The sequence below is a fragment of the Miniopterus natalensis genome, chromosome 14 (genome assembly GCF_054644295.1).
Source record: "Miniopterus natalensis isolate mMinNat1 chromosome 14, mMinNat1.hap1, whole genome shotgun sequence".
Classification (NCBI taxonomy): Eukaryota; Metazoa; Chordata; class Mammalia; order Chiroptera; family Miniopteridae; genus Miniopterus; species Miniopterus natalensis.
In genome coordinates, this window is record NC_142094.1 from 38,103,378 (window position 1) to 38,122,229 (window position 18,852).

Consider the following 18,852-nt stretch of genomic DNA (forward strand, 5'->3'; position numbering starts at 1 on the left):
CAAATATCCTACAAGGTAGGTAACCTAAGATCTGGATCCAAGAATTCCCTGGTTAAAAGGGTCTTCTGTGCATCCTAATCTGCACTATTGCTTTGGAGAGGGCAGACTAGGTTAGAAAAAAACCTACATGTGTAGTGACCACAGGCAACTCTGAGATGGTCAATCAGCAATAAGCCCACTGCAGAGCCTGTAGGCTAGAGTGGTCACCTGAGCTATGCAGGGTTCCAGCCCATACTTCTGAGGGCTCCTGAGGCCCCTGGAGCACCTTCAGAATGTAACCTGAGTGTCCCAAAGTGCCCTGTTGCCATAATACCAAGAGGGTACTGACATAAAAGTCAAATCCACTTGGCTAATGGGAAAACTAAGGCCAGACAGTAGGAGGCCCAACCGAGTGACTAAGTGACTGGGCAAATTACCTCTCTGAGCTTCAGTGTCTTCATCTGTAAAATGAACTCATAATAGTCTCTATTCAATATGGTTACTCCGAAGACTAAATGGAATAATATAGGTGAGGCATAAGGCATAGCACCTGGCACTTAGTAGTGCTCAAAAAACAGTAGCAAACAACATAGTAAACACTGATAAAGATGAAGATGATGATATTTGCCAGTTCCACGCTCAAGGAGCTAAAGGTTGCTAATTGAATGCCCCATCTAACTAGAACATACCCAAGAATAGTCTCATTGTGGCCAATCACTGCTAGGAGTCTTATCTAGTACAAATTCCATCAGAACCTATCAATGAATTTCCTGCATTCAGATAAGCAGCTCTGTCCATTTTCCTTTCTAACAATAATGGTAACAACATGTTTTGGTGGTCCTCCCAAGAAATGGTTTACTCCATTTCTGAGGTCTATTTTGGACAGCCTAATGGTATTTATCCTTGGGCATTTTCAGATTGTTTTTTCCTTCGTTTATGACCAGTTGAACTAAGATACTCAAAACTTTTCTGCAACAACACTATTATTATTTTTAAAGAAAACATCCAATTCCAAGAACAGTTCATTCCTTCCCTCTGGAAGAAAAGCAAATATACTGAAATGTAAGAGTCAGGTGATCTAAAGTAATGTTCCTTAATTGTTATGGGGAAAGCCTGGGGTGGATGAGGGATGGAGGGGATCTATTGGGGGGGAAAATGGGACATCTGTAATACTTTTAATAAAGATTTTTTTAAAAAGTTATGTTCTTTAATATCCAAATGTTTAATTCTTTAATTTTGAATTAGACACAAGTCCATTTTTAACTCACCAGTCATATACTGTCAGTTTTATTTTTTCACACACTGAAGGAAACTGTTAAAAAGAAATTGAAAAAAGTAGTTATTTCTCAATTTATTCAGTAACTATTAAAGTAAATAGTTTTACTTTTTCTGAAAGAAAAAGAGGTCAAACCTTGATCTGAAGATTAACGACTTGATTCCACTCAGGGTTTGCATTTTTCTCAATTATATTTGTGCAAACCTGTAAAATCAGCAAAGCAAAACAGCAGGTATTCAAGTTTCTAATTGTTAAAGGTTTATAATATATGCATACTAGGTTATGACTCTAGCAGTTTACTTACAAGTTACATACTTAGGAACCTGGTTAGAGTTCATTTTTCTTGATAATGATTTGGTAAAATATGACATGGGTTTAATAACGATCTTTGCTTCTTCTGTGACTAAAAGTTTATTTTCAATGGCCAGATCTCTAACATTGTGCTAGTGTAATGTTGCAAGATTAATGTTTATTGAGCACTTACTACATACTGCTTAATAAACATCTCGTCATTAACATGTCTAAAAAGGTCTTTTGATCCTGTCTACCAACCCTTCTCCCTTCTCCCCAAACTGGCTCCTGTTCCCATCTTTCCATCATCATTCTCCAGGTGGCTTAGGTTTACAACAGTGTCAGCCACCTCTCTCCCCCCATCACATGCTCATCCAGTCCATTTGTAAATCCTGACACCCTTATCTTCATGTGGACCCTGATCTGCCCCATATGCCTGCAGTTGGCTCCTACCTGGATCTTCTCTTCCTCTCCTGCCTCCTCGCTTTCATTTCACTCCCCTGTGCAGCATCCTCCATGTGCTCCCAGTTACACTTAGAATAAAGTCTGGATCCTTCCTCTGGTTGACAAAGCCCTACTGCCCCACCACCCACACCTCTCTGACCTCATCTCTTAGTTTCCCTCCTTTACTCGCCACTCCAGCCACCTGGATGTTTCAGACACACACATTTGCCTGCAAATGTGTCTCCTTCTTGGGGCCTTTACATCTGCTATTCCCTGTCTGGAGCTTCCCCACCTCCCACCCCCAGATCTCTGCATCATCCAGGCCTTTGCTCAAATGTCACTTCCTCAAAGGTGGCCACATGATATCCTAGCTAAATACCCCTTCAGCCCCCACACCAATCACTTCTGGTTCCCTGCTTTATCTTCTGTGTGGTACTTAGCACCTTTTGGAATTATTCAATGACTTATTAGCTTGTTTATTGTTGTTTCTTCTATTATAAGGAAAGTTCCACTACAGCAAAGGCTGTCTTGCTCAATTCTATATCCCAGCACATGGGACAACGTCTGATATTAAATAGGTTCCCAATAATTACTTCTCAAATTAATGAACCCTTTCAGTACTCCTATGAGATTCTTATTATCCCCATTTGTATTTCAGAAAATTGAGATTTGGAGGTTAAGATATTTGCCTTAACTGCCTATGGAGTGGGATAAAATCTGAATTTAAATCAAACCTCGTCTCACTCCAGACCTCAAGGCTTTTCGGCCACTCTCCATTGACTAGTTTCCTAGGAAATAACATCTGATCCACGTGTGTGTCATTTGCCGAATCTCACTTTCATAAATAAATGGTTCAACTACACAGAAGATACTAGTTTTTCATGCCTACAATTGTCCACGGTGGGTTGTTATTCTACTATGGAACCCCACTCTCTAGGCTTTGACAATGTCTGTAGGTAAAAGTGGTGGTTACAGATATTTTTACAGCAAGAGTCCCCCAGCTTTCCCAGAGGACTGGGATGGGGTCCCCAGGCCTGACCCTCCAGTTTCAGCAGCTCACCAGAGCATGGGAGGTGGGAAACGTGAAAGGAGTGGGCAGCTGGGCCCTGGGGGGCTAGACTAGGACATTTACCAAGGATTATGACAGCTGGCTAGAGAGCTTGCTTAAGATTAAGGTCATGCTTGGACCTAGGAAATAATCCAAATAATTCAGTGGTAGCTTTCACAATTTAAATTTTTCAAAAAATTGAACTTTCCAATTTGAGTCCTGCATACTTTCCACTCCAAAATAAACCTGAGAAAAAGTCTGGCTGTTCAGACTCAGATAATCTGTGTTCCTGCAGGGTGCCCAGCTCATCGGGGGGCCACTTTAGTAAAGAATTAACAGGAATTCACGCCAAGAGTAAGCACAGTGGTATATATATTTATTTCTAGAGGCATCTATCTGCATTTAGATCATGTACAAACCTTTTTTCCAGCAAAGGAAACTTCTACAAAGGGATCCACTAGGTTCTTCCTATCTGCATTGCCTCCGAATATTTCCTTTACCGTCTGAGAGAAGGCATCGTCCACTGCAAAGCAACATGTCACCCAGCAGAAATTAAATGTTTCTCTTAAAAGAATTAGAGATCACTCAACAACATTAAAAATGTTCTATACATGAACACAATTGCAACAACAATTGTCCTCAAAACTATCATCTCATTGCAGAAATCGTTTGTGTCTTAGTTGAGAGAGAAAATGTTTTCTCTCCACAGAGTTTTAAAATCAACAGGAGAGGGAGGAAACAAGATGCCGCGTAGGTAGCAGCTGCACCGGCCGCCTCCCGCAGCCACATCAAAATGACAACTAAAATACAGAACCACCGTCACTCAGAGCCCCCTGAGATCCAGCTGAACAGAAGCCCCACAGCCAGGGAGCTGAAGAAGCACCGAGACCGGTAGGAGGGGCGGAGACGCGGGCGGGTCGGGGCTGGATTGTGGAATCAATACGTACTCTGGGGGATGTCCTCTGCTCGGTAGATTTTCAGCAAGAAAGTCACCCACCGGAGAGCGATGCCAGCAGGGAGTAACAAATTGCTCTCCACATCATCACTGTCATTATCACAATCTTGTTTCTCAGGCTATGGGGTACACACAATAACAAATTATACACACAGAAAAGCAGCGCTTGGAAGAACCCAAACTGATGCTTGTAAAACCCCACCAATCAAAGCTGTTTCCATCAGGATTTTCTGTTTCAGGCTTAAGAACTTAGTCACCAGTTCAACAAAACTGCTCTATTAAATCAATGCGCATATGTTTCTTCATTCAATACACGAGAAAATAATGTTTTGTAATTTTATGAGCATTGAATAGAGGAAAGAGAGAGATCTTGAAATTCTTCTTAATTCTCTCTGGCCTCTCACTATTCCTGGGTTTGCTGCCCAGTTTCCTAGATGACAACTGTCCTTTTAGGTAGCAATGTCTGATTCTACAAGTGAGCTATGCTCTGTAGATAAAATCATGCAACAAAGTCTTAAAAACATGCCTGTATGTACTGAATGAAAAAGCCACTCATAGACATCGGGAAGGTATCTAAGTGAGCTAGAGAATAATTCTGCCATGAAGAAAAGAAGAGCTTTTGAAAAATAGGAGGAATTAGAGGTTTGGGGTTATTAATTAGAAGCTGTGCTCTACTTCTCAAGTACTGGTGCCCACTTGCTTAACCCTTGGCCCTATTTTTTAGTGAAAAACCGTAAATGGTAGAAAACGTAGGGGCTCACAGGAGGCTCATCTCCGGTCCCCAGGACAAACATGCTGACTTTCATGTAACCTTTAGCACCCGAGCTGGTATCTTCAGGGTCATTGAGAAGAAGCCATTTTCTCATGACAGCGTGACCTACAACAAAAAAGGGAGTAAAAGGACAAGGACACTTTAAAGAGAGGCTGACAGGCACGTGGTTTCATCTGCTGTAAGATAAACAAGCATTTCCTCTGAAGTGTCATGGTGTCGCGCCAAATCCCCCGGTGTGTGTCTATTAACATCCTCCGCTTTGCGCCGCCCCCACCTGCATCCTGCCCCCGTGTGACCCAAACAAGGCTCTCCAAGCTCTATTAATGAGTTTCATCATTTGATTTTGATGAGATCAAAAGTATCCTCATAAAACAAAGAAATTACCTATTTGTGAATATTAAAGTAATCACCACAAGATTTTAAAAAGTGAAATCCATACTAAGCTACTATCATTCATTCCCACCAAGTACCCTCCCCCGTCCTCAATCAAGAAAAAACATTTTTGATTCCTTGACCCTCCAAATTTCCTTGATTCCCAGAGTCTTCCAGTTCATGGAGAACATTGCTTACCCGGTTCATCATAAACGAATCCAACATCGATCTGGGGGAAAAAATCATTAAAGGAGTTTAAGTAGATTTAAAAATCAGTTTAGTCACTTCAAAGAAACCATCGTTATTATATTTAAATATAATACCCTTCACTTGACTTAAATTTCCTTGGGACTCAACATTTCCATCTTAACCCTTTCTGAGTAAGGCATCTAGAACCTCAATCCATCATTTTGAATGAATGAGTTAGTCTCAGAGCTGGAAGGGACCATGGAAGTATCATAACCAGTGTGTCCCTGTTTGCTTGGGACTTTCCCGGAAGCACAGAAAGTTTTACATTCTGTGAAACCCCTCAGTCCCAGGCAAACTTGGACTGGTGGATACCCCACGGGCAGTCACCTGGCCCAGCTGCCTATCCAATACTCTTCTCTTCCAACTAATGCTAATATTAATATAATCATTGATTAGGCACTTTAATGTGCCAGGTGCTATGCTAGATGCTTTAAGTATTCGATCTCATTTAGTATTCACAATGACCCCATTTTACAGATGAAGAAACTAGGGACAAGAGAAGTTGACATGTGGCTAGTTAGTGGCAGACAGGGTATGAACACAGGTCTGCCTGACCCAGACCATCCTCTGGGACTTCTCATGACTACAAGCTCCTTCCTTCGAGACCCAGCCATTTCCATGTAGAATAGCTGGGAAGGCACCCAGTATGTGTCCTTAATTCCAATGTGTGTTACTTAGAAGAACACCCTGAGTCTCATCCCTGGTTTGGCTTACCTTTCTCATACTCCAGATTTATAATAATTGGCTTTGTAGATGGTGCTCTGGGGCTACTAGTAAGTGGAGCTGTGTGATGGGCTTCTTGCCATGAAGCACCCCTTCCCTTTGTAGCAGTGTATCGGCTTCCATTCACAGCTAGAACACTGGGAAGGGCCCTCATGGCAGTTTCAAGTTATCTTGCTTTAGGGTGCTGCTAAGTGTTATACTATGGAAGTTAACTACACCCAAAGGATACTCTGGTTTCTGGCCCCCGGGGCATTCATGTCCTGCTAGTGTTCCAGCCCTCAGCAAGGATCATGGCATCAATCCCTTATACATAATCTTAAGATGTCACCAAGATGGGCATCCTGAGACCTGGCCAGGAACCTGATTCCTCATTATGAAAGTGCCCATTTTTGATGTAAGTTGAATGAAACTGGCAGTTGACACCCACCTTAAATTCCCCCATCAGACAATCTGCCCTCAGAGAATGGGAATTATAAACCTGGAAGAAAGAAGAGCAGTGGAAAGATTATTGGCTTTATCTGGCAGATAGTGGGCACAACCTTACTATTCCATGGCCCCCTTACCCGAATGCTGATGATCTCATCCATCAATTCAGAAGGGGTTATACGGACATTGTAGAAAAATAACTGTGAAAACAAAGAGAAAATTGTTTAAGTGTTACCAGGAGTGGATGCAGGTATGGTACGTATGACACTATAATTTTGAGGGCCTTCCCAAAAGATACAACACACAAACTCCAAATTGGATTTGACCATGTGAACACATTGCAAGACCTGAGAAAAGGCCCCAAAGCTTAAGCTTCATGAGCTTCATGTTAAACTTACCTCTGCATGTTGGAAAAAGAAAAAAAAAGGTTTAGTAACATCTATAGTGTTTATTTAACTAAACAGAATTGTTCTTTTGGGAATAGCTTAATTAAGTAAAGATTTAAGGCTACACCATATGCTTAGGGCCTGCATGACCTGGAAAGTTGAGTTTAATTCTACCATTTTTAGCTCTATCATTTGTGTCTATTAATTCTAATTTTGTTCTAACAAAATACCTTTAAAGCCAGCTTTGCCCATTAGATAATGTTAGTCCCTCAGTAGAGTCAACATTGACCACATTTTATCTCACTGTAACAGCTAAGTTTAATAAGGTTGATTCTTGGGAGATGAATATTGAGAGCATAGAGGTTGTACCAAAAAAACAAGTTTTATGTACCAATAAACTTTACTTCTAAGAGAGAAAGGTTGAGCATTTACTTAAACTGAGACTTTTTTCTCCTACATTTTACTAGAAATATGTCAACTCTACAAAGAAATAGAAAAACACGGTAAAATAAACTCTATCTTTCACCTATGCTCACCAATTGCTACCATTTTGGGACATTTCAGGTTTACTGAAATGCCCCCCCTTTTTTTAACTGAATTATTTGAAAGCCCCTTCACTCCTTAAAATAGATTCTCATGCATCTCCTAAAAAGAGCAAGGACATCTTTGTATACAATGACAATACTATTATCACACCCAAGAAATACAACATCTAACATTGACATATGGTCAATTTTAAAATTCCTACAACTGTCCTGAAAAAAGTTTTTTAAAATCTAGGAACCACTCAAGGATCATACATTTGGTTGTCGTGTCTGTTTAGTCTCCTTTTATCTAGAATGGTACTCCTGCCTAATTTTGTTGTTTGTTTTTTTTCTATCATGACTGGTTGTTTTGGAGACAATCCCACAATCTGGATTTGTGTGAACGCTTCCTCACTGTGAGATTCACCTTGACCACTGGACCAGAAACGACACAGGTGATGATCACTTCCGTTAGATCACACCGGGACACACGTCAGTTTCACCCATTATTGGCGATACCAAATTTAAGAAGATATATGTAAACTAGGGATGTTTTAGTAAACCTCTTTTCTTGATTTATGAATTAGCTCAGTTATTTGGTTCTTCCCTTTGCCAAGGTATCTAGGGTCAAAAAAAAATTAATTAAAATGGGAAAATTCTGAGGAGGCGATTCTTGCTAGGCTCCTGAGAATGCAGTTGAGTAAATATTTACCCTGCACTATAAATGCACTGACAGGTCTTCCACCTTCAGCATCCAGCATCTTGTCCTCCCTGCAATCCAGCCTTGTCCTCCAGTGTGATCTCCAGCCCCTCCCAAAGTCCACTTAAAGTGCCTCATCTCAGCGCACACCCCCCCTCGAATGCACTCGGGCACTCAGGGAGTGCCATCGGCTGCGCTACATCAGTTCATCGAAGGAGCTAGAGGTGAGGGGAAATGGGCCTTCTGCGAGCTGCGGGCCAGCCTGAGCGAAGGGGAAGAAACGGGAACACCAGACCAAGAAACCGGTTCTTTTGTGAACAGAGGGAGGAAAAAAACAAAAGCCAGAGCCGGGGCTGGGATTAGAAGCTGTAGGGAGCTAGGAGGAACTGTGATGAGAAACTGCGGGAGGAAAGGCCTGGGCTCAGGAAACAGCATGAGACGCAGGCCCGAGGAATCTCAGAAATGCACTTCCTCTGCAGAGCAAGACTGGACTCTGAAAATTCCCCAAACCTATCATTTCTCTTCACAGCACTAATTGTGGAGCTTTGTGGCATTTGAGAGGACTGTCAGGTGTTCAGTATTTTTGAGGAGTGTTATAGAAGAGGCGGACAGAACCAGGCTATATTCTCAGTATAGGGAGAGAGAGAGAAAAAAACCCTTTTTGTTTATAATTGCTTTTCTTTAATGTGTGTGATTTTTATAGCCAAGTAAGTTTTGACACCGTTAAAAAGTCAGGTTACTGAGTCACACAGGGTCATCCCTCAGAGCATCCTGCTAATTAGAAAGACCAAAGGCAGAAGTAGGTCACACCAGGGGCTCCACATAGGGGTACAAGGATCCAGGAGGGAGGGCTCCGTCGGGTTGTTGCAAAAATCCCGGAGAGACCCAGGCAGCTCTGAGAGGCAATGACGAAGCGGGCCCTGCGATTTCCACACCCAGGGGTTCTCACATTTCACACTGGAACTTCGTATTGTCTTTACCAGTCAAGTTTGTACATGTGTTCCCCTCCCACACAGGACGGGACAGGGGACAGGTGGGTGAAAGGCCGGAAGGTGCGTATAAATAGAAGATTCTGGAGCCCACATACCTCATCAAAAAATGGATTGTTCCCTTTCCTGATTCTTGTTCGATGCGTCTGGCCACAGACGTGGACTTTGACCACAGGTTTTATGTTGTTGCCACTTAACTGCCGGCCCTCGATCACTCGGACCCGGATCTGCAAGCACAGGGTGTTGTTACGGGTCCTCTCCCAGCACGCGGTGTGAGAGAACCCTCGGGCGTCTGTGAGCTGGCTGCAGCGTGGCCAGGGCAGCTCTGCAGCGGGCCGGTGCCAGCGGGCTGGGAGCAGCACCTGTGCTCACCCCCTAGGTGGGGACGGGTTGGGCTGCAGAAACCAAGGGCAGCGGTGGGCTTGAAATAGTCCAGAGCTGGCCTGGGGAAGGGCGGGCAGGGCGGAGGCCTCCGTTCAGACCCCAGCCTAGCCCTGGGATGTCCTACCTCACCCCATAGCCATCTCCAAGCCCGGGGCAGTGCCTGGAACTCTGAAGACACATCTGTGTTTCTACTCTGATTAACTCTTTCCTACCACCAAGGGAAGGAAGGGGGTGGTTTCATTTCTCTGAAGAGCCTCATCTAGCTCGACTACATCTACTCCTGCATGCAGAGGGAAGATGGAGAGCTCCTCTTAGTGGGTTTATGACCTGATGTCTTTTTTCACTAGCTGAGCCACTGCTGATGGGAATAGGCCCCTCAGGGCATCGCTGTAGTTGCCAGAAGCTGGGCCATACGGTGTAGGACAGGGATACGGGGAGGGCTCTTCCTACCTGGAAGTCCTGTGGCTTGTTGGATAGCATCCGCCGGCTGCTCCTCCCTTTCGTGATCCTCCGGGCCAGCTGCGCTTCCGACGCCGTCCTACCTGGCACCCTGGGCCCGGGGCCCCTGACCGTGCTGTCCAACCCGTCTTCCTCGCCTCCATCTTCCTCCTCTTCTCCTAAACCCCCAAAAGGAATCCAGTCAGAGGTGGCCCTCACCCTGTGAATGTCGGAACACGCCGGCTTCCTGGACACGGACGCGTCAGGTGGAGGAGACGCTTCCTGGTGACACTGACTTGGGCTTGTTTGGACTCAGATCCAGATTCTGCAGGAAGATGTGTTCGTAGTACATGAGGACACTCGTGTGGCGTCTTCAAAAAGTGACAGGGAGACCTCCAGAGACCACGGGGGGGAGTGGGATGGCTCAGTCAGGCCCAGCCAGAAATCACCCAGCTCTGATCTCGGAGCCCAGCCTGCCGTTAAGGGGCCTTCCTGCGGCGGGACAGAGGGGTGAGGACATGCCGTGGGAAAGGAGCCCCAGGGAGGCTTCAACCCCAGCCTTCCCGCTCAGGTCTCTTCTCCCAAGGTGTCCTCACGAGGCCTGCACTGTCTCCTTTCCTCTTGAGCCTCCTGATGCACGAATGACCTCTCCACTCTCATGGCAGATGAGAAACTCACCTCCGGTCAAGCAGACCAAGGTAGTCATCCTGCTCTCCCTTTGTCCTGGTTTGTCACTTTGACATGCATCTGTCCCCTCACGTATTCCCCTCGTTTCCCTTCACATTCAGGGGGGAAAAGCTTTTCTTGCTTGGTAGAGTGAACCCCCTTTCACTACCTGAGAGCCTACTTCCTTCTCATTCTTTGGGGACCCCCCAAATATCTCTCTTTCTCTCCCTCTCCCTCTCTCTCTCACCTCCAGTGGCTCCTTCTCCCATGGAGGCCTTCACAAATCTTTCACTCCTTAAAAAAACAAAAATCAACTCCACCTAATATGCCTCCTCTTTCTTTCATTCACAAACTCTTTGAAATTCACTGACAAACTTCAGCTTTTCTTTTCTTAATAGACAAAAAGTTTGAACTCTCAGAAATCTATGCAATATAATTTAGGAGAGACTAGAAAAGTACTCACATTCGTACTCCCTACTTTTGGATTCTAAAGTTCCTCCTTTACAATGCAAAGTCATGTAAGAGATTTAATTTCCACATGGAGTCATTCGTCAGTCACTCACATCATAGTATGAAATAGTTCAATCAGCTTGCCTATAGCAGGGCTCTTAAAGCTTGGGCTCTGGAGTCACACTGTCTGGGTTCAAATCCTAGTCTTGAGCCATGTGAGTCTGAGTAAGGTTTTCTACTTTCTGTTTGCTTCCTCATTTGTAAAAAAAGGGAAAATACAGTACTTAACCACAGGGTATTGTACAGATAAATTTACTCTATATGCAAAGCCTATATTTACTTATTTTTAAAGTTTTGTTGAGAAATCAGCTGCAGGTGAAGGACATGCTGTCTTCCTAGTCCCTCAGCACCTGTGTCAGGACCAGGAAACCCCATAGAAGCCAAAGGTAAGGAAGAGCTACCTTTGCCCTTTGCATAACCTCAGTCTCTTCTTCCCTATTCCTGACGAGGCTCCAAAAGGGGCTTTCCTGGTGCCCATCTTGGCACCTGGTTCTTAGATGCCCTTCCTCCTATTCTCCACCAGGCGAGCTCCTCAGCTTCTCAACATTTCATCCTCAAGTTCCAGATGAAAGGCACTGTCTTGGGACAGGCCCTCCCACCTCTCACAGAGGGAATGAGTCACCCCTTCATGTGCCTTCCACACATTGTTACACCCAGTCCTCACCGCAGAGACTTGCATCTATTATTGTTAACCCTCAGGCCTACCCACTCCCAACCACTCTGCCATAGGAGGCTTATGCTTTTCTTCTTTGTGTCTATCCCACCTCCCACCCCCACCCTCACCCCCACCCCACCCCACACTCGACACAAATCCTAGTACACTGCAGGGTCTCGATGAATGTGGAATAAGTAATAAACGAGGGCATCCTGACCCCTGCTCGTGCCTTCTCAAGTTCTCAGGAAAGAGCACCCAGAGGCCAGGGGGCACTCCTCCCAGCCTTGGCACCAGCCTCAGGGAAGCACAGAGGGTCTGGCTTGCCTTTGGCAAACCTGTTCGAGGCTGGGCAATGCGCAGCTTTGCGCTCTTTAAGCTCCTCCAGCAACTAAGACTAACTTCCTGGGCCCAAGTGGGATTTCCCCCCCACTGTGGGTTGTTCCATTTGGGGTTGGTGGTTATTTAGGGCAGCAAGCAGGGGGAGGAGGGGTAAAGCACCCCTTTGTGGCATGGACTCTGAACAAGCCCTCATTAAACTCTTGATGGATGCTCCAGAAACAGACTGCAGGTACTGAAGAACCAGTTTCCTCTGGAAACAGCTTCTGTTATTCAGACTTTCGGCCGAAGGGATGAATCAGAGGGAACCAGCCTAAGTCACGGCGACCGCCGGCATCTCTGCATAGCAGCAGGATATTGGGCAGGAAATCGCCCCTCTATGTGCCAAGACACTGCCCAGGGTACACAGTGCTACCCTAAGTGTTCCACAAAGAATGAGGGGGGCCCCTAAGGCATTGCCCAGTGCGCCCTTCTGTACAAGCTGTTTCATTATCCAAACGTTGGCAGCCGTACAGGCAAGCCCTGCTAATGAGACCCAGGCATCAGTCTGAACCACAGCCACGTGGATCTACGGACAATGACTCATGAGCACAGAGGGCCACCAAGTCGGGAGCCCCTGACTGAGTAGGAAGTGGCTGGTTGTATTTGCTTCCTAGGGCTGTTGTAACAAAGTACCTCATGCTAGGTGGCTTAAACAATATAAATTTCTTCTCCAGTGGTCCCAAATCCTAGAAGTCCAAAATCAAGCTGTTGGCAGGGCCATGCTCTCCTGGAAGCCTCTAGGGGAAGATCTTTCCTTATAAGCTACTGGCTCCTGGAAATTGTTCAAGTACCTTTGGTTGTGGCTGCATCACTCCAGTCTCTGTCTCTATTGTCACACAGCCGCCTCTGTGTGTCCGTGTGTCTTTACCTATTCTCATAAGGATACCAGTAATTGGATTTAGGGCCCTCCCTAATCCAGTATGACTTCATCTTAACTAATTACATCTATAAAGATCTTATTTCCCAATAAGGTCACATTTCAGGGTTCTGGGGAGGGGGGAGATACTATTCAACCCACTACAGAGGATATCTTTTGTGTCTTTCTAGTTTGGTCTCTTACTCCAGTCCACAAGTCTGCAATCAGAAGAGAATTTCCACATCCTCCCAACTCCAAATCTACCATCCTACCTGCATCTGTTGCCTGCTTTCCCTCCTGCTATAATCCCTGAACTGTCTATGCTGAGGCCAACCCTTCCACATACGCATGGATCCTATCGACTCTTGCTACTCAAGGATTTTGCTTCTGCAGTTTCTGCTTCTGTATCTGCTCATTAGGTTCCCCCTTTCTACTGGAGCATTCCCATCAAGATATAAACATGCTGTACAGTGAAGGAAACCTTAACCATCAACAAAATGGAAAGACACCCTACTGAATGGGAGAAGATATTCACCAATGATATATCCAAAAGGGGTTAATATCCAAAATACATAAAGAACTCATATAACTTAGCACCAAAAAACCCCCAAACATATTAAAAACTAGGCAGAGAATCCAAACAAACATTTCTCCAAAGAGGACATACAGATGCCAATAGACATATGAAAAGCTGCTCGGCATCACTAGTCACCGGGGAAATGCAAATTAACACTACAATGAGATATCACCTCATACCTCTCAGAATGCCTATCCTATTATTAATAAACCAACAAAACTGCAATTAAAACGAATTTTTTAAAGATATAAACGTGGAAATATGGCCCACAATTTTAAAAAAACTTTCCTGGACCCCACAGTGCCCCTATAGTTACTGCTCCACTTTTCTGCTCTTTACTGTCCCTCTCCAGCTGCAACAAGGCCTTCACAGTCCCTTTGTACGAATGCCGTCCCGCCTCCCCAACAATTACCGCGCCATGCAGTCAAATTCTGCAGTGCTTCTGACTGCAGCCAACACTGACCTGTCTTCTCTCCGAATGTCAGTAACCCCCTGTGTGACCCATACTTGCTCACAAGTGCTGTTCTAATGAACGCTGAGGAACAGCTCCCCATCACAACTCCAGCAACTTTCATAACAAGTCTTCATAATTCCTGAGATGTATGTAGGCCTCTTTCCAGAAGCTCAATGGCAATGTTCCTGCATACTGCCCCTGTGTGCAGTCACTTGTGGCAGTGACACTGCCCTGTAAGGCTACTGTTTGCCCACCCAGTGGCCTCATGACACAGTCAAGTTTGCCTTTGGCATGCCCAACAGTGCTTTTTCCCAGTGGGTAGCAACCTCTCTCCTTCCTCCAGGCTCCCACATTCTCCTCACCTAGCATTTCTTCTTCCTATTAAGCAGGAGAGAGTGGACTATTAATCACTCAGCTATCACCAGATCTGTAGGCCATTCCTTCCCCACCTCCATCACCCCATCTAACCACAAGAATGTCCTGTTAGAACTTCCCAAGGATGGCAACTCCTAGGAATGGCTAAGGAAAAGGGACACTTGCCCAGTTCCCACTGGCTTCCTCTTGGCCTAGAATATAGACACTCCCTCCAAGCCCCACCCTACCCTGGTCAGCAGGCATCTTTATCCAAACACTCTTCTCATTTTTTTTGAGTCCTAGAATGCCAACCACTGCCCATGATATTAATTTTGCTTCTCATGATGAGATCTTGATAAGTGGTGGTACCAGTTAAGGCAGAATTTAATTACCTTGGAGCAAAGGTCATGGGAAAATCAGTGTAAGTTAAAGAGTACAAAGCAGAATAGGAAAGAGCGAGTTTCTAAGTATGAAAACATTTTGGAGATAACAGCTAATTCAGCTCGAATGTTGAATAATAACTTTCCTGGGTTTCTAACATGCTACAGTATATAAATAAATGTCCGTGTTCAACCATAAGCAGGTGGATGATGGATGACTGAGGAGGGACCAAAAAAACAAAAACAAATCATAAACAATTCACTACCCTCCACCCCAATTCTTGGGTAAACGGCACTATATGTGCCCTAAGAATCTGGACTGGTTCCACATCATAGACCAGAACAAAGTTACTGTGAAGAGCCTCTAACCAAACAGCAATGCAAACATAAGCTATAAGCCAGTCTAGGAAATATTGACCAAAGGGCTCTGAGTCTGGGCAAAATAATGTTAACCAGGTAAAACACAACTCCAGGGCTTTTCAGACTGAGCTCCAAAATCTACCTTCATCAGGATCTCCTGGAAATTCCTGTTAACCATACAGATTGGGCGGGTGGGTCCCTTCAGAGAAGCTATATTACTCTAGATACAGGTGCCTGAAATCTGCACATTTAATCTCCCTTGAGGATTTCACTGTGTCTAAAATTTAAGAACCACTTGTCTATTATGATCACTTTGATTTTCTTAAATATCCTGGGAGGAAAACTGGCCTAATACAGTCAGTTTGCTAGACACAGTCATTTAGAGGCCAATTCTGGAATCAGGGCCTGCGACAATCTTCTAGCACACTGATCATTTTCCAGTTCAGCTCTGACCAAGTCAGTCTCTGTTCAGAAAATGAACAGGAGCATCCATCAAGGACAACTGTCCCAGCCTAGCACTCCCAACCCTCAGGAACATGCTTTCCTTTTATTATACCTCTGAATAAGTCAGTCACTTTTGTCTATTCACTAGTGTTCCCCAAAATGACTTTCTTGAAATGAAAAATTAAACCATATCCATTGCACTTCTACCATTCACTCATTCATGCATTCACTCAACCAACCAAGCATTTATCAAACGCTTTTGACTTTCCGAGTGCTACACTAGGCATTAAGAACCCACAATTGAAAGAGACAGCTAAAAAAGTAGATTCTCTAAGAAATTATTTCCCATGTAATAATTTACTTAGTCTTCTCTTGAGGAATTTATTATATTCAGCTCTGACCTATAGTTACTCATATTTATATCTTTTATTTCTCGTGAAATGCAAGCTCCTTGGTGGGAAACAAAGCCTTTCTCACCTCTGTATGCCCCCAAACAGGTGTCAGTAAATGCTTTCTGAACTGGATCGAATCTAATTTCAAGCAAAGTGACTTTGGTGTTTGCAGAATGAAGTTAATTTGATGCACCAAGTCTGGCTATGCATGAATTTTTGCATTTCTATCATTGGACAAAGCACAATTTTAACAGATGGTTCTTTAAAAATACATGGGAGATTTTAAAAATAGTTTAATCCGAAGCCCAGAATGTGGGCTCCAGTCAAGCTAACTGACATCTGGTGAAACAAGTTGAGAAAGTAACAGGTTTTCAGGAGGTCAAGCCTGTAGTCGGATCAGCCCACCCATCTGTCATGGGAACAGACTCAGAGGTAGATCAAAGAAAAGGGTACCTTTAACACCACACACTTTTAGTCAAGCCACCTAAAAATTCCTGCTCTGCAAAAGACAATGTCAAAAGAATTCAAAAACAACTCACACACAGACTGAGAGAAAATATTTTCAAAAAGACATATCTGGCAAAGGACTGTTATTTAAAATACACAAAGAACTCTTAAAACTCAACAATAAGAAAACAGCCTGAGTAAAATGGACCAAAGACCTTAACAGATACCTCACCAAAGAATATATACAGATGGCAAATAAGCATATGAAAAGATGCTCCACACCATTTGTCATCAGGCACCACTACATTCTTATTTGAATGGCTCCAATCTGGAGCATGGACAAAACTAAGTGCTGGCAAGGATGTGGAGCAATAGGAACTCTCATTCATTGTCGGTGGGAATAAAATGGTATAGACACTTTGGAAGACGGTTTGGAAGTTTCTTACAAAACTAAACGCACTCTTACCATACAATCCAGCAATCACACTCCTTGGTATCTACCCAAAGGAGTTAGAAATGCATGTCCACAAAACAAAACAAAAAATGCACATGAAAGTTTATAGCAACCTAATTCATAATTGCCAAATTTGGAAGCACCCAAGATGCCCTTTAGTAGGGGAATGGATAAATAAATTGTGGTATAACCAAACAATGGAATATTATTCAGCACTTTAAAAATAAGCTATCACCCCATGAAAAGACATGGAGAAATCTTAAGTGTGTACTACTAAGTGAAAGAAGCCAGTCTTAAAAGGCTATATACTGCATGATTCCTACTCTAGGACAATCTGGAAAAAGAAAGACTATGGAGACAATAAAATGATCGGTGGTTACCAAAGATTGGGGGTGGGGAGAGATGCATATGCAAAGCACAGAGGATCTTTAGGGCACTGAAAATACTCTGTATTATAATAATGCATACATGTCATTATATATTTGTCCAAACCCATAGAACTATGGAGACTATGATGTGACAAAGTAGGTTCAACCTTCATAAATGTGTACCATTCTGGTGAGTGATGTTGATAATGGGGGAGCCTATGCATATGTGACGACCGGGGTTATTTGGGAAATCTCTGTACCTTCCTCTCAATTTTGTGGTAAACCTAAAGCTTCTCTAAAAAAGTCTTAAAAAAAAAAAACCTCACATGAACCCCTCAGGCATTCAAGTCCTGGGACCGATGGTCATGTTAGTTTCTTCAACTTGTAGGGGCAAATTTTCCTGCAAACCTTCACTTCTGTGTTCTACCATTAATATTTCTAACTTCTCCTTTGCAGGACCCACTGTGCGCATGATAACCTTTGTAATCAATACTGGTAGTTGTGAACAGTCATTATCGGAGAAGAATGGGACTGGGAGTGATTTAAATTTTCTGTGTCTTATAATTCTGTGATATTTACATTTTTACAAGTAGGTATTGCTTTTGTACTAAAAAAAAAAGGTCGACAAGCTCAAATTTTTTAAAATTTGAAAAGATCTATATAAATTAGAGGAAGCATACTCATTACTTTTATATAGAATGGTAAAGGTTTTTTTGTTTGTTAATTTTAAGTAGAAGGGAAGGTGAGGGGAGGGGAAGGGAGGGGAGGGAAGAAAATTCTGGGCCAGATGTCCCATTATGTCATTAAGGCATGCTATAGCAGGATGGGGGGCTGTCTTGCTGTTATATCTCTGTCTCCAGTTTGTGATCTTACCTTCTCCCAAAATTATAAATTGTGTTGTGGTGTGTGTGTCTGTGTGTGTGTGTTCCATAGCATGGAGTTATAATAAGTACTCAAAGACATCTTTGATTCATTTAATTGAATTATCACATTAAGAAAAAAAGTGTTTTCACTTGAAACATGCAGATAATCAAGGATACTGGAAGATTTTTTTTAAGGCCAAACAAAAGTTTCTTTTAGCCAGATTATGAAGCCAATATTCAGAATGCTGCCCTTGACCCAGCCTAGGGAATATTCATCTTACAGAACAAGGACAGCCCTTCCAGATCAAAGGACATGTTTATTTTTGAAATAAAGAAATTTTACTTTGTCATCTCACACTTAAAAATAAAATTGCCCTTCAAACACAGCTCATTTGGAAACCAGCACTTGATAATATTCTTTGTTTGAAATCCAAACAAAAGAAACCCAAGTTCTAGTTCATTTCCTATCTCCATCCCGCAGAATCAGGAATTCTAAAGAACCGAAGAAGACCTTGGCCAACTGTCATCTCAGAGCCTCCTGGGAGTCAGCCTCCTGAGAGGACGTGTGACTCTCAGTCCCCATGTACTATTGGAGCATTGGTGACAATCCAGGGAGTGAGGAGGAGCTTCAGGCAAAGGGAGCCTAGATGGCAAGGATTTTCTCCCCAGTGGGTTTAGAAATTCAGGAGTTGGTGCTTTCTCATTTCTAAGGAAGCAGGCTTTGCTCCAGGGAAATGG

The 18,852-nt window shown here is 43.6% G+C and overlaps 1 protein-coding gene across 1 annotated transcript in view; it reads right to left on the minus strand.

Moving 5' to 3' along the window:
* MYOF (myoferlin) overlaps window positions 1-18,852 on the minus strand; it is a 126,065-nt gene that overhangs the window by 70,692 nt on the left and 36,521 nt on the right. Inside the window, exons 6-15 of the mRNA XM_087824454.1 lie at window positions 9,969-10,135; window positions 9,233-9,361; window positions 6,673-6,735; window positions 6,537-6,587; window positions 5,336-5,366; window positions 4,755-4,870; window positions 3,986-4,112; window positions 3,458-3,561; window positions 1,391-1,459; window positions 1,248-1,291 (exon numbers count right to left, since the gene is read on the minus strand). Coding sequence (XP_087680580.1) covers window positions 1,248-1,291; window positions 1,391-1,459; window positions 3,458-3,561; window positions 3,986-4,112; window positions 4,755-4,870; window positions 5,336-5,366; window positions 6,537-6,587; window positions 6,673-6,735; window positions 9,233-9,361; window positions 9,969-10,135 — 901 coding nt within the window. The remainder of the gene's footprint in view (window positions 1-1,247; window positions 1,292-1,390; window positions 1,460-3,457; window positions 3,562-3,985; window positions 4,113-4,754; window positions 4,871-5,335; window positions 5,367-6,536; window positions 6,588-6,672; window positions 6,736-9,232; window positions 9,362-9,968; window positions 10,136-18,852) is intronic.